Here is a 14246-nt window from a genome sequence, read left to right on the forward strand (position 1 = left end):
AGATCAGGCTAGTACCAGATAAGCAACACAGGCATATAAATTCAGCCTAACGATTTTATGGCTTGAAGCAGGGAAATCTCTCTTTCATACTTTTAAGGGAACTGGTCTGTGCTCTAATTGGCAAATAAATGCTATTAAGCAGTCTTGCTTGTGAAAAGCTGTCAGTGGCAGCTCACTGTGCTGTCTGACACCAGTGGTGTATCACATGCTGGTGTTACTGGGCAGCCTGACAACCCTCTCTTTCAGGTGCAGGAGAAGCTGCTGCTATCTGCGTGCCACCTGCTAGTCTCTTTAGCCACCACAGTGCGACCAGTGTTCTTGATCAGCATCCCAGCAGTACAGAAGGTGTTCAACAGGATCACAGACACTTCTGCTCAGCAGCTTCCTGATAAGGTGATTGTCTGAAGCATGAAGTGTGTAGATGAAGTGTCTTTGAGAAGCTGTGCCTTGGCTCATACTGTATGAGGTATAACCTCAACAGTAAAGGGCAGGGGCAGTAGTTATCTCTGTCCTGTGGCTGTGCAGGAGTCACTGTGATACAGTTTGTCTGTAATGATCTATTTCAAGCAACAGAATAAGGAAAAATCACAATTGCACTCCTTAGATCTTATTTCTTCCTCACTTGTTAACGCAATACAGTGCCTGATGGTGCATTCTCTTTACAGGAGAGGCACATTGATTCTGATGCACAAAAGGTTTTTCTGTGAAACTTGTATTATTATTCCACATACCTCACTCCAAGTTAGTATTTATATTACAGAAGTACTGAAAAGCCATAGTGGAGGCTGGGATGTGGTTGTGTTGTCCGTTGGCATGGAGGCATGAAGTGCTACACAAGCACAGAAGCTTAGTGTGTAAACCAGACAAGAAGTATGAAACTGGTGTCATCTTTGGGTTTATGAATATGAAGAACAGGGACTTACCATTGCATCAGAGGGATGATAGAGCTGGGAGCTGGTTCCAGCCCTTAAGTCATGGAGCTTTGCTTCTCTCTTACCTTGCAGAGCTGCTAGTTTTCACTTAGGCTCACCTTCCGCTGGTGAAATGTTTCCTTCAACAGTGAGCACTGCTGGTAGAATCATAGAATCAGCCAGGTTGAAAAAGACCTTTAAGATCAAGTCGAACCATTCCCCAGCACTGCCAAGGCTGCCACTAAACCTTATCACTGAGGGCCTCGTCTACGTGGTTTGTGAACACTTCCAGGGATGGTAACTCCACCACTGCCCTGGGCAGCCTGTTCCAATGCCTGACCACCCTCTGGGGAAGCAATTGCTCCTAATATCCAGTCTAAACCTTCCCTGGCACAACTTGAGGCCATTTCCTCTTGTCCTATCACTTGTTACTTGGGAGAAGAGACAGACCCCCGCCTCACTGCAACCTCCTTTCAGGTAGTCGTAGAGAGCGCTAAGGTCCCCTCTGAGCCTTCTCTTATCCAGACTGCCAGATGAAGAGCCGGAAAATGTCCCTTCACTCTGCGGTTGTGCTCTAGCAAGAAATGTATTGCAAAAAGGTCGGACTTTGTCTCTTGGTTTAATATGTCATCGCTTATAGGCCCAGGTGCTGGTGTGCAGAGCACTGTCAAACGTCTTGTTGCTGCCCTGGCCAAACCTTCCAGAGAGCGAACAGCAGTGGGCAGTTCGCTCCACCAACCACGCCAGCCTCATCTCTGCCCTCACAAGGGAATACCGCCAGCTCAAATCCAATGCCATCTTGCCACAGAGGAAGGTGCAGCTGGAGGACAGTAAGTACCACGTGTCTTGGTGTGTGCTGTTTTCTGACACCTGCACTGCAAACTGCTGATGGGTGAGATTAAGCTTATTTTCCCAACAATTATTTTGCCTGAAAAGATGTGTTTAGTGTATGGGGAGGACAGGACAGGAAAGGAGGAATTTCTGTTTTCTTTCTTTCTTTAGAGACCCTTCTCCTGTGGCGTTTGTGAAGGGCACTCTCACCCCAGCTTGCCTATAAATTCATCCATCTTTCTTAGTTGTGCAGGGAAGGTGGGGTCAAATTTGTTGATACGACTTCCAATAGCAGTGATTGCATTAGGAATACTTCACAGCCTAAGGCTGGAACACTGTAGGATTAGAAACATTGGGTGGAAGCAGCATTAAATGAAGATTATGGTTATAAAAACTTAAGGGAGGAAATAAGAATTGATTCCAGGCTTGGGAAGAAATGTAGATGGAGGAGAGCCCTAAACTGATTTGGTCCAGGGACCTTTGGAAAGTTTTTGTGTATATTTTGGGACTGCTTTGAAGTATGTCTGGGAGTTTTTTGGTTGGATTTTATTTTTGAGAATCAATTTAAAAGTATTGTTTCTAAGTATGCAGTGTGACAGCTTCTGCCCAACATGGCGTGTTGGTCAGCTCTGTGTGGGGAGGGAGCATTTTAGCGGTTTGCTCCTCACGAGAAGGGTGTCAGAGACTGCTTACGTGGGAGGAACCCAGCCAGTTAAGATCTCCCAGCATTTGGGTTAGTTTATAGTGATTGTGTATCACTCCAGTTGTTATTTCAGAAATAGAAATCTTCAGTATATCTGGCTGTCATAATGTGCTGCATTTTTCTTGGTTAGTGTTTCTGTAGCATTATTGTATTGGAAATAATACTGTCTACAGCTCAGCCTCTGCACCTGAGTAGCTGAGCAGTGGATGCATCTGTAGAGCAGTAAACCTGCATAACAGAAAGCAAGTAGCCACAGTGACCAAATAAAACCAATTCAAAATATGAACATGCACTTGGAAACATCTTTGACTCCAACCTGGATTTGGTGTATATGCTGCCTTGTGGGGTTTTTTTAGCTACTCTGTTTGTGAACTTCATTTCTTGCCTCTTGAGTAGTGTTGACATATGCAGGAAGTATCACCTCTCTTATTTTCCAGCCAAAGTGATCATCCATCAGACACTCAGCGTTTTAGAAGATATTGTAGGAAGTATCTCTGGAGAATCCACCAAGTCTCGACAGATCTGTTATCAGTCGCTGCAAGAATCCGTGCAGGTCTCACTAGCCCTCTTCCCAGCTTTCATTCATCAGTCAGGTATAACCATAGGACAGGTTTTAATGCTGTGAGTAGCTTCATGACCTACTGATAACACCCAGAATCCATCAGCATAGAATCGTGGTGGCATTTGTGTGAAATGTGTGGGCTTTCTGTGACTAAGTGTGAAGAGAAGCTGTACTTCTGGGTGAGCTGGGCTGGACTGGAACAGGAAAGGGAGATCTCTGCCATCTAGAATACAGGCATGAAGGTTTGTCACACTTCCAGAAGATGGAGGTGCCTTGTGTTCTGTTCAGCAGTGAGATAAAATGGAGCTGATCCTGAGCACGTAAAAAAAGCTTTAGAATACCCTGTCTAGCTATGTTTGCCACTTAAATATTCTCCAGACCCTTGAAAGCAAAGACGAAACAATCTCATCAGATTAGGTCAAAATTATCACAGAATCACAGAGTGGTTTGGTTGGAAGGGACCTTAAAAATCATCTAGTTCCAGCCCCCTGATGTGGGTTTATTTTTCCTTGTAAAGGAAAGGCTCATGAGATGTAACCAGGACTATTGCTTGCCAATCTTCTGGCCAGTGATTTACATTTTATATCACATCAGGGTAGCTCAGATGCCCAGGACTACAGCAGCTTCTCTCATGAAGACCAAGATGTTCCAGGAAAACTTTGGAGCTAGGTGGGATTTTCTCAGTGAAGCAGGCAAGGGGGAGGCAAAACAAAGTTGAAATGCAGAGCAAATCCAAGACAGCAGGCTGATGCTGTGACTGCAGTAACTGCTGCCTTCAGAACAGTCTAGCAGCCTCATTAGCCTTCCCTTTTATAGCCAATAAACAGCCATTGCTGTTTATTGGCTATAAAAGTCTGTGTGAAGGAGGAGTTGGGCAGCTTCAGCTTCTGCTCGTTATTCAATAAAGCACGTTGGGGCTGATGAAGCATTAGTTGTGGTGCTACTCAGCTAATGCATAACCATGTGCTACAGGGGACTGCTGAAGTTAGATGGATCTTTTCAGTTACTGCCTAAAAAAAAAAGCTGGATTGTGCCTCCAGCCCTCCCCCCACAAGCTGCAGAGCTGTTTTGGATTTCCTTGGGTTAACCCTGTACGAGTGGTGAGCAACTGGAGATCGCCCCAGACCATGGCCAAGGCTTTCCCCACACACTGTGTAGGCAGAGCAGACTAAGGGCCTTGCTGGTAGTATTGTATTTGGTCTGAGCTGCTTGCTGCTGCCTGTATTGGTCATCCTCGGCAGTTTTCAGAAATGGATGAACAGCCTTTAAACCCTGTAGTACTGGCTGTTGATTTCAGTTTCTAATGGCCTTCCTGCTAAATTTATTAGAGTAAATGGGGTTCCCTGGAGCAAATCTCACATAAGACTCATTGATGGATTTGAATGTTACCTTAACACAGTCTTTTTGCTTTCCTGTTCTTAGATGTGACAGATGAGATGCTGAGCTTCTTCCTCACTCTGTTTCAAGGACTGAGGGTACAGATGGGAGTGCCTTTCACTGAGCAGATCATACAGACCTTCCTAAACATGTTCACCAGGTATTGTCCTGTGTTGATTGCTGCTTTCTATCCCTCAGGATGATCTGTCTTAGTAGGGGGCTCAAATAACAGGTCCCTGTCCCTAAAGAGTGTAGCATTTCTAACCCAGATGGTCTGTGTCCAAACTTTTGTCATGTCCCAGGACTAGATCCAAGTAAAATGCTTCCAAGTCTGAAGTGACCCAGCCCATGCACATCAATCACATGTGCCATCACAGTCTCAGCTCTCCCACGGACTTTCTAGAAGTGTGTGATGCTGAACTGGACTGTCATGCTGTCTGTTTAGTTCCTACCCAAAATCTGAGGGTGTCCCAACTCTACCACTTAAGCTCTTATTCTGGAGTGCAGTCTGTCAGTCCTCAGTCAAAAACTAGTTCCCTTCTGTGGCTTCATCTCCTTAGCTTGTATTAAACAAGTTCAGAGGCACTACCTGCATTCCTGTAAATCCAGTAAGTGTGTAGATCCCTGTGAAGCTTCCTGTGGCATGACTGTTTCTGTTGTAGGGAGCAGTTGGCAGAGAGCATCCTCCATGAGGGCAGCACTGGCTGTCGGGTGGTGGAGAAGTTCCTGAAAATTCTACAAGTGGTTGTACAAGAGCCAGGCCAAGTGTTCAAACCGTTTCTACCCAGTGTCATCTCGCTGTGCATGGAGCAGGTCTACCCCATCATTGCGGAGGTAGGGCTGTTCTCACACGAGGTGGAGGATGGGAGAGACGGGAAGGGAAGGCATTGCTGGGGGTGTGGGAGCAATGAAGCCTTTAGCTTTACAAGAGCTGTAAATGTCAGTCCCTGTGCAGGGAAAACTGGGTAACAAATCAGTGGGAATTGGAAGCAGTGTGGGTGGAGGATTTTGTCAGGAATTGTCAAAAAAGAGGCTAAAATTACAGACATGCCCAAAGCAGGAGGTAAACTCAAAACTCAGTGACGTGTTCCTAACATGATCCAACAACTGCTGAGTTCTGTGCCTGCCTTGGGGTGAAATGCTCTGATGCTCTGGCACCTTGGCTGCAAAGCACTGCTGGGGGTGGCCACCAGCCGTGGGATCCAGGGATGGTGGGATTCCAGCACAGGAGCCTGCTTTGAGCTGTTTGCTCTCTTCTCATCCTAGCGCTCATCTCCTGATGTGAAAGCAGAGTTGTTCGAGCTGCTTTTCCGGGTCCTCCACCATAACTGGCGGTACTTCTTCAAATCTAGTGTGCTGGCTAGTGTCCAAAGAGGAGTAGCAGAAGAGCAGATGGAGAACGAAGCACAGTTCAGTGCCATTATGCAGGTAACAGCTACTTCCATGTTTGTCTAGAACTCTTTCTGCAGCAGAGCATATGCTGCTTGTGGCGGTGCATTAAACATGTGGGTGATGGGGTCTTGAGTGATGTCTTGCCTTCAGAAACAGCTGTAAATGAGAGCAGAGTGGTCTTGCTGATGTGCTCACAAGGCACAGTGCCTTGCTGCACAGGGAAGCAGACATGGAGGAAAGACTGTTAATTCCTTTCCGTGCCTCATCCTGCAGTAAAAATAAATTACTAATGCTGACCCATTTACTTCTGTTACTAGTGTATGGTTAGCACCAGGACAAACTTCAGCGCAGGACAGTTTCCTGAGACCAAGATGTCTTTTGGTTTATATGGACTTGTTCTACGCTGTACCGTCGGATCTGGTAGAGAAGGGTCAGTGGGCTGATATCCTGTAGGCTTTTGCCTGGGGAATAGAAAAGGCAGAGGGCTGTCCAAGCATCTTTCTTACACCTGTAGCAGCGTAACACTTCCAAACCCACCCAAGTACCTCATTTTGGAAGATCTTCACATGGTAATCTCAGTACTGACTTCAGGCTGGTTGAAAATACTGAACTACTTGTTTTACTACTTTGTTCCTGTTGTTTTGATACAAAGCTCTTCTTTAATGTTCTGTAAATGCTTTTCATACAACCAGTGTTTTATGTTGAGGGTATTAACAGCTTGTGTGATGCTTTCTACCAGAGATCTGATTCTACCAGAACTGGCTCAGTCTTGAGGGGACTTGGCCTGGCTTTGTCCATTCAACAAATGGTTGGTGTGGGGAAATGAACTTTTACATTCATCATGCATTGAAGCAGCATCTTGTGAAATTCTGCTGCCTGTCTCTGTACAGAGCACACTCCATGTGTCTGCATCACATGTACAGTGTTTCAGAGGTTCTCAGTGTGTTTTATCGCAGGGTCTATGCAGGCCAACCAGACTAGTTTAGCAGGATTCAGCAAATTTAGCTCCTAGGCTCTTTACTGTTTCTGTAATGCCCAAGTCAGCCTCCCAGCTCCCGTCTCTAATGCCTTTCTGATTTAGTGCAGTCACCTTGGTCTTTTGGCTTGGATTGAGAACAGAACCTGTCCATGCGTTCTATTGGTGTTCATGCTTCCTGCCCTACAATTGCCTGTCATGTTCGTTGGCTACACTGAGAAGCAGCAGGGGCTCCCAGAGGCTTGTTCTGGTGTCAGGGTGAAAATGTTGATGATCTGTGTGGCGTGTCCGATGCTGTAACATCAAACCCCTTCAATTCTGCTTTGTTTGTAGGCATTTGGCCAGTCCTTCCTGCAACCTGACATTCACCTGTTCAAGCAGAATCTCTTCTACTTGGAGACACTGAACACCAAGCAGAAGCTGTATCACAAGGTGGGTCCTGGTTGTCCAATGTACACCGTGTGCATGGTAATAGGCAGGTGCTGTTCTAAGACTTCTTTTAAAACTACTCAGAAACTGAAGGTCAGGTTTTTTATGTCACAGCCGTTCTGTGATCCTGATGGATCTGGTGCTGGTGACAGTGGCGTTGCCACCTCCCTGATAACTGCTGGAGCAAGCACAGGAGGGATCCCAGCTCTAGTCAAAGCAAAGCCTTGATGTGTTCCCTCCTGTGACAGTGAGGGAAAGCAGAGAGTACACACAGTGACACTGCAGTTTGAGAAAGCAGGAATTAGTCCCTCCAGCATTCTCACTGTGTCAGCAGCAGCATATCTGATACTTACAGTCAAGTCACTGCCAGGTGGTTGTCTCCATCAGTGTCATGTAGGCCCCATCTTCCAGACTCTCTAATTAGATCTCTGAGCTGCATTCACAATGGATTAAAGTTGGAATCCAGGGTCTTGCCCTTCTGGTCAGGCTGTGAAAGCAGAGCTTTCAAATTCACATCTGTGGTCACAGCTGAAGGACAGCCTGTCATGTTAACAACTGCCTGCTGCAGGCAGCTCGCCATATGCCCTGGCTTTCAGAAGCACGGGCCAGGGCTCAAACTGGCTTGAGTTGGAATGGGACATGAAGCTCTTTGCTTAAAACTTGGGTCAGGTGCAAGGGTAAATGTGGCCAAACTCGCTGTTAACTTTAAAGCTGATACTAATCCAGTTTATTGTAGCCACTTGTGATCTTGGCTTGGCTCAGGAAACTATCTCTGTGCTCACAAGAGTTGAAGCAGCCCTGTGCAGCCATGTCTGGTCTGCCCTTGATGAACCTGTATTTTTGGAGCAATGTGCTGGCTGCTGTGGTCCCTCGCTCCTGTGGGAGCACAGCTGGTGTGAAGACTCCTAACTGTGTCCTCCTCTCGCTGTGCAGAAGATCTTCCGGACAACCATGCTGTTCCAGTTTGTGAACGTGCTACTTCAGGTGCTTGTCCACAAGTCACACGACCTGTTGCAGGAGGAGATTGGCATTGCCACGTACAATATGGCCTCAGTGGACTTTGATGGCTTCTACTCAGCCTTTCTGCCTGAGTTCCTGGCCAGCTGTGATGGTGTGGACTCAAACCAGAAAAACGTGCTGGGAAGGAACTTCAAAATGGACAGGGTAAGAAGGGGGAACGCTGCAGCAGGGTATCAGTATTCTCAGGATGCCTGGAATGTGGAGGCAAGAAGCCATGAGCTGCTTGGGATGGTGTTTTGAGGCAATTTTGTTCCAAACGCTTCCATACTTGGCCAGCTCTAGCCAAGGGTTCTCACTGTAGGTAGCAGAACTGCCATCTCACCTCTGCTGAATGCTGTGGGAATCTGGGAATGTGCTTCCTGGAGGAAGTCTTCATAGGGGCAGACTGACATTTTCTAGAGTGGGACACCCAAATCCTCACCAAAATCTCACTCCAGCTGCTGGCCAGATGTTTGGTTGCAGTGGAGACATCAGCAGAGTAGCTGTAATGCCCCACCCTTCCTTCAACCCGCTGTATGGGGGTGAAGCAGATGGGGGAGGGGTTGGGTCTATAACCTCCCTATGGAAGGGAGTGCAGCAAGTTGTAGCTTCCATCTGCTGAAGCTTGTTTCTCTGTTGAGTGCTTCCTGTCCCATGGGAGATGGAGCTGTGTCCACTCCCTGTTGAAGGGCCACAGAACATCAGGCTTCCGGGGCTCGGGCTCCAGCAGAAGGGGGCTGGGTGTTGGGCCCTCGGTTCCTTTGTGTTTTCCACTTCTTGTAGGTGCTTTCCTGTTTGCAGTCTAATGGGTTGTTTGATCTTTTCCAGGATCTGCCATCCTTTACCCAGAATGTGCACAGATTGGTGAATGACCTGCGTTACTACAGACTCTGCAACGACAGTTTGCCCCCTGGAACTGTGAAACTATAGTTACTGCACTGGACTCCTATTTTGATCACTGTAGGGAACAGATCCATGTTTCGTTTTGCCACCATCTCTCCTCCCTGGTTTTGTCAGTCCTGCAGGACGCCGTGTCTTGCACATGGGCACATCTTCTGAGATTCACGCACCACGCTTCCTTTCTTTTTCCTCCTCTCCCAACCCAAAGGGCCCCCAGCTGGAGTCAGCACTGTCTGCAGGATGTGTCTTAACGCCCAACCGCCGGGCACCTCAGCTAGAGGAACGTCCTTACTGGGGTTTGGTTCTACTAAAGTAGCACTTTGTTGCGTCCGGAGATTTCTGTGGAGTTGTCTTGAGAGATCATGTACGTATCAAACGTGAGGCAGAAGCGCCAAAGACTACTTCAGACATTCGTACCTTCGTGTCATTCCACCTTCCTGCCCCTGCCCAGCTCTCAGAGGAGGAGCCTCCTGATGTTGGGACTGTTTTGGCACTTCTGTCACTCCTTGGTTTTTAAATTGCCTTGAATACCTCCCGCTGTCTGGGGGGTTAGAGACTTTTTTTGGGTTTTTTTTTAAACGTTTTCTCATCATTCCATTGTGATACTAAAACAACATGCTTAATGGAAATAAAGTGCTTACTTTGTTGTTTTAAAGACTTGTAACCTGCTTTAGTTTCCTTGTAGGCCTGTCACCAAGCCATTCTACTACAGGAAAGAGTGTTTTGTACTGCCTGACCAAGCAAGAGGACCAGCATCATTCATTCCATGCCCTGGATGCAGAAGGCTCCCACGAAGTCCAGCAGCTCCCAGACTGCTGCAGATCAGTGTTGGCTTTTCTCTGCTGTCCCCTCACTGTGTTTCGTACCTGTGTTCCCCAGTGTTTTCTGTTGTGATCTGTTTATTGCCTCCAGCAGACCATTGTCTGTATTGATCCAAGAGCTGCCTGCTGGCAGAAATCTAACATTCAGGGTGTTGCATCACAGGAGACCTGAGCCGAAGGCCAGCTGCTGGCCAGACTGACCCGAGAGTGGCATTGAGCATAAGGTTAAAATCCCAGTCTCCAGTCAGGAACGGAGTTTTGGGGGCTTGTGAATCTCCCACCATGCAGCTTGGAAGGATTTATTTTTACCCTGGGTCCACTAGACAGGTAGATAGGACAGAGCTTTAAATCAGTCTTAATTCTCTGCAGTTACCAGGGCAGCTGCATAGGAAAACGACACAGGTCACTGTGAAAGGAGAAGCCTGGAGGTGTTCAGCCATAAACATATGTGGATGTGGGCGAGATGCTGCACGTGGACAACGGGGGGCGGGTGTATCTGGCTGGAGTGTAGGAGCACTTGCTTCATGGTTCCTTTATTTCCAGTTTTGTGGAAAACATCCTGCTCTATGTATGTTTGCTGTTGGAGATGTCTGCTGTTTGGATAACCTGTGTACAGGCAGAGCCTCACATCCAGGCTCTCTGAACTGGGACCAGTTTGATGTTTGGGTTTCAAACCCTCCAGTGAGCAGCTTGAGTTGGAGTTCAGCCCTGCCTCACCCGGTACAGTTCTGACAACTGCTAGCCACTGTCTGCACAGGTCATGGACCTTTGGAGACCAACATGAAGGTGGGTAATGGATGATCTGTCACTGGGCTGCAGAGATCTGACCTCCTCCAGGTGAATGACCCTGAGCTCCCAGCAGCTGGAACTCTTGGAGATCTGGGGTTGTTCAGCCTGGAGAAGAGAAGGCTCCAGAGAGACCTCAGAGCAGCTTCCTGTGCCTAAAGGGGCTACAAGAAACCCGGAGAGGGGCTTTGGACAAGGGCCTGTAGATGCCAGCCAAGGGGGAATGGCTTTAACCTGACAGAGGGGGAGATTGAGATGAGCTCTTAGGCAGAAGCTCTTCCCTGTGAGGGTGTTGAGGCACTGGCACAGGGTGCCCAGAGAAGCTGTGGCTGCCCCATTCCTGGCAGTGTTCAAGGCCCGGTTGGATGGGGCTTGGAGCAACCTGGTCTAGTGGAAGTTGTCCCTGCCCGTGGCAGGGGGGTGGAACTGCATGAGCTTTAAGGTTCCTTCAACCCAAACCATTCTGTGATTTAAGGAACCTCCACTGACAGCACATGGCTCAAAGCAGCAGTTCTTGGAGTAGCTCTTGGAGTGTCATCATCTGCACGTGAAACCTTGAGTCCTTGTTCTTCCTGTTGGTCATCAGGTGGATGAAGATGCAGTGCAGGGTCCAAACCTGGCCCTAGTTTCCTGAGCTGTCCCCTGCTCACCCCCAGTGTCAGCCCCTGCCCCCTCCTGCACCTCCCACCCTGGCCATTGTTTCCTTCAGCGGGAGGCTGTTAGGGGTTTGATGCGCTGCTGGCACTGCTGCCCTCCCACAATGGTGCTGGTGCTTCTTTCTTGCAAAACCTCTGGTTGACAGAGGGTGAAAGTACATGTTTGCCCCTGCATCAAGGGCAGCAGCTGGAAGGTGGCCAAAGCCCTGCCTTCAGCCCCTCTGCATGCACAGATAAATACTGAAGAACCCCCTTCCTCTCTACCCTCACTGCAGGCACTGGAGAGGACCCTTTCCCCACCTCGACCCACCTCTGGGGGGTGGGTGCCACTGTCTATATTGCACAATCTGTTGATCCATTTCTGCTCATGGAGATGCCAACTGGGACGTTTTCTGGAATGGTGCAGAGCAGGGCCTGCGCCCTCCATGTCACCCCCAGGCTGTTTCTGAGCTGCTGTCCCAGGGTGTGGGGACACCCTGGGGAGGCAGGAAGGAAACAGGAGATGGGGAGTAAGGAGTAAAATGCACATTGGAAACGCTCCCACCTCTGGCTCTGCTCTCATTGCGGCAGCGCTTGAAGTGCCCCGTTGCGGGGTGCTCCGGGCCGGGGGCTGTCCCGGTCCCGGCGGCTGCTTTAAGGGGAGGGACACGGCAAGCTCCTGACCCGGCCCCGGCCTCGGCCGGGCCTTTAAATTCTGCGCGGGGCGGCCGGGCCCCCCTGCGGCCAGGTCCGACCCGCCGGCCCTGCCATGGGCTCCCTGGGGCGCTGCCTGTCCCGGGGCCTGCTGTGGGGGCAGCTGAGCCCGAGCCGCGCCCCCGGGCCCCGCTGCTACGGCTCCGGTGAGACACGGCCCCTTCCCTCTCCTGCCCCGTCCTCATCCCGGCCTAGGGACCGGTCCCTGTCCCCAGCCCCTTCCCTCTCCTGCCCCGGGGACCTATACCCCATCCCTGCCCTGCCCCTAGGGGACCTTGTCCCGACCCTGGTGACCAGGTCTCCGTCCCCACTCTGTCCTCAGTCTTCTGTCCTTCAGGGGTCCCATCCCCATCCTGCGCCCATGTTGCCCCCCTGTCCCTCCATCCCAAGGGCAGCCCCAACCAGGGCAGGTGGCCCAGGGCCTCCTGCGCTTTGTGGTGTGAGCTGCTCCCGGGGTCTCCTGCCCCAGCCCTGTGTGCTGGGATGGGGCAGAGCTGTGGCTGGTGGCTGCCGCAGCACCACCCTGCAGGTCCCAGGCTTGGTGTCCCCAGGGCTGCAATGGGAGGACAGGTGGGAACCTGGTGAACCTGGTCCATGTCCAGCAGCACCAGAGCAGCTGGTGGGCTCGTGGGGTTGCTGCCGCCAGCAGCGGCCCAGCCCCGCAGTCCAGGACAGGAGCACAAAGCCTGGGCTGGCAGCAGAACACCCCAGCTTGGTGTCCTCTGTCCCTCTGCCTTCCTCTTTTTCCTGTTCCCTCCACACCTCCAACTGGTGGGATGCAGTCCACTGGGGGACTCGTGTTCCCTCCTGCCAGCGTGGCTCCAGTGTGGCGAAGGGGTGATGGTGATGCCAGACCTTGCTGTGCCATGGGGTGATAGTGAAGCCAGACCCTGCCATCCCATGGTGCTCCGTCTGCGTCTCCAGCTGGAGAGCTGTGGCCCGCTTTGTGCCCAGGCAGAGGGAAGCACCCGAGGCCGGGCAGCAGCGATGGCACGCAGGGTGACACCGGCAGCACCAGCACAAGGACACAGTGTTTCAGAACCAGAGCCAGCCCATCCCACGCTGGGCTAAAGGGTGTTTCCTGGCCATGGACATGTGCCCAAGTGCCTGTCAAGGCTTTGCAGCACGTCCCTTGGGTCCTTGTGAGGCACAGCTTGTCCAGGGGGACACGGCCTCGGGATGGGGACAGGTTCACCTTGTGGCAGCAGTTGTGGAGCAGCAGTCTCTGGTGCCCCGTGGGCAGCTTGGGGTGCTGCTGCCGTGTCCCCTGCCCGTGCCTCCCCTCTGGTGGTGACATTGGTCCCTCGGTCCCTGTCCAGCCCCCCCGGAGCTGCAGGAGAAGACGCTGGTGCTGGTGAAGCCAGACGCGGTGCAGCGGCGGCTTGTGGGCACGGTCATCCAGCGCTTTGAGCGGCGTGGCTTTAAGCTGGTGGCCATGAAGCTGCTCCAGGTACCCACTGAGCTGCCGCCCATACCCCCAGGCAGCCTGGCTCAGGGGGTGCTGGGACAGGGGTGCCAGTGGGGAACACTGGCCCCGTGTCCCCAATGTGTCCCCACACTGCCATCAGGCGGACCGGGGTCTCCTGGACAAGCACTACCAGCAGCTGCTGCAGAAGCCCTTCTACCCCGCGCTTCTCGCATACATGACCTCGGGGCCGCTGGTGGCCATGGTGAGGGCTGCGATGTGGGGCTCGGGGGGCCTGGTGGGTGTGGGGGGCTCAGGTGTTCCCTGTCCCATAGGTGTGGGAGGGCTACAACGTGGTCAGGTCCACGCGGGCCATGGTGGGGGACACGGACTCAGCGGTGGCAGCAGCAGGGACCATCCGGGGGGACCTCAGCATGCACGTCAGCAGGTAGTGACCCCATGGCCCATGCAGGGCAGGTAACGGGGCTAGACATGGCATCCCCTGCTCATGGCTCTGGCTTCATTCCGTACAGGAACGTTGTCCATGCTAGTGACTCGGTGGAGACGGCTCAGCGGGAGATCAGCTTCTGGTTCCAGAGGGATGAGCTGGTGGCCTGGGAGAGCGGAGACCAGGACTACACCTATGGGCCATAGGGCAGCCCTTCAATAAACACCAGTGCCTCCAGCCCGGGCTCCGGGCTCCTCCCTTGGGTGCTACCAGCAAGCACTGGGGGCCACTGGGGCAGTAGTGGAAAGCTCTGGGGGCACCGGGATGTCACTGGGAGACTGGGATGGTACTGGGAAA

General features: G+C 51.3%; 2 protein-coding genes across 7 annotated transcripts in view; both read left to right on the top strand.

Moving 5' to 3' along the window:
- The window catches only part of XPO6 (exportin 6), a 55372-nt gene extending 45637 nt beyond the window's left edge, over positions 1-9735 (top strand). For 4 of the 5 annotated variants that reach the window (XM_062611929.1, XM_062611930.1, XM_062611932.1 and 1 more), the window contains 9 exons: positions 247-393; positions 1552-1741; positions 2883-3038; positions 4430-4544; positions 5047-5218; positions 5651-5812; positions 7086-7184; positions 8115-8345; positions 9009-9735. In XM_062611929.1, the coding sequence (XP_062467913.1) occupies positions 247-393; positions 1552-1741; positions 2883-3038; positions 4430-4544; positions 5047-5218; positions 5651-5812; positions 7086-7184; positions 8115-8345; positions 9009-9110 (1374 nt within the window). In that variant the 3' untranslated portion in view covers positions 9111-9735. The remainder of the gene's footprint in view (positions 1-246; positions 394-1551; positions 1742-2882; positions 3039-4429; positions 4545-5046; positions 5219-5650; positions 5813-7085; positions 7185-8114; positions 8346-9008) is intronic. The other variant, XM_062611934.1, reaches the window with a different exon arrangement.
- Positions 9736-12023: 2288 nt separating this feature from the next.
- Positions 12024-14126, top strand: LOC134160190 (nucleoside diphosphate kinase, mitochondrial-like). 2 transcript variants are annotated; one of them, XM_062611963.1, is made up of 5 exons: positions 12024-12182; positions 13356-13486; positions 13605-13706; positions 13777-13889; positions 13975-14126. In XM_062611963.1, the coding sequence occupies exons 1-5, from the start codon at positions 12092-12094 to the stop codon at positions 14093-14095; spliced, it is 558 nt and encodes a 185-aa protein (XP_062467947.1). In that variant the 5' UTR covers positions 12024-12091; the 3' UTR covers positions 14096-14126. The 2 variants fall into 2 exon arrangements, with proteins under 2 accessions (XP_062467947.1, XP_062467948.1); XM_062611964.1 differs by lacking the exon at positions 13605-13706.
- Positions 14127-14246: the final 120 nt, after the last annotated feature.

This window comes from Pezoporus occidentalis, unplaced genomic scaffold, assembly GCF_034315485.1.
Source record: "Pezoporus occidentalis ecotype Australia unplaced genomic scaffold, CSIRO_AGI_Poc_V1 ctg158, whole genome shotgun sequence".
Taxonomy (NCBI): Eukaryota; Metazoa; Chordata; class Aves; order Psittaciformes; family Psittacidae; genus Pezoporus; species Pezoporus occidentalis.

Bases quoted from the DNA above. Each gene is read 5' to 3' on its own strand.
- LOC134160190 (XM_062611963.1), top strand. From the start codon at position 12,092: ATGGGCTCCCTGGGGCGCTGCCTGTCCCGGGGCCTGCTGTGGGGGCAG. The intron at 13,707-13,776 runs GTGAGGGCTGCG...CCTGTCCCATAG, and splicing joins CGGGGCCGCTGGTGGCCATG to GTGTGGGAGGGCTACAACGT. The intron at 13,890-13,974 runs GTAGTGACCCCA...CATTCCGTACAG, and splicing joins CTCAGCATGCACGTCAGCAG to GAACGTTGTCCATGCTAGTG.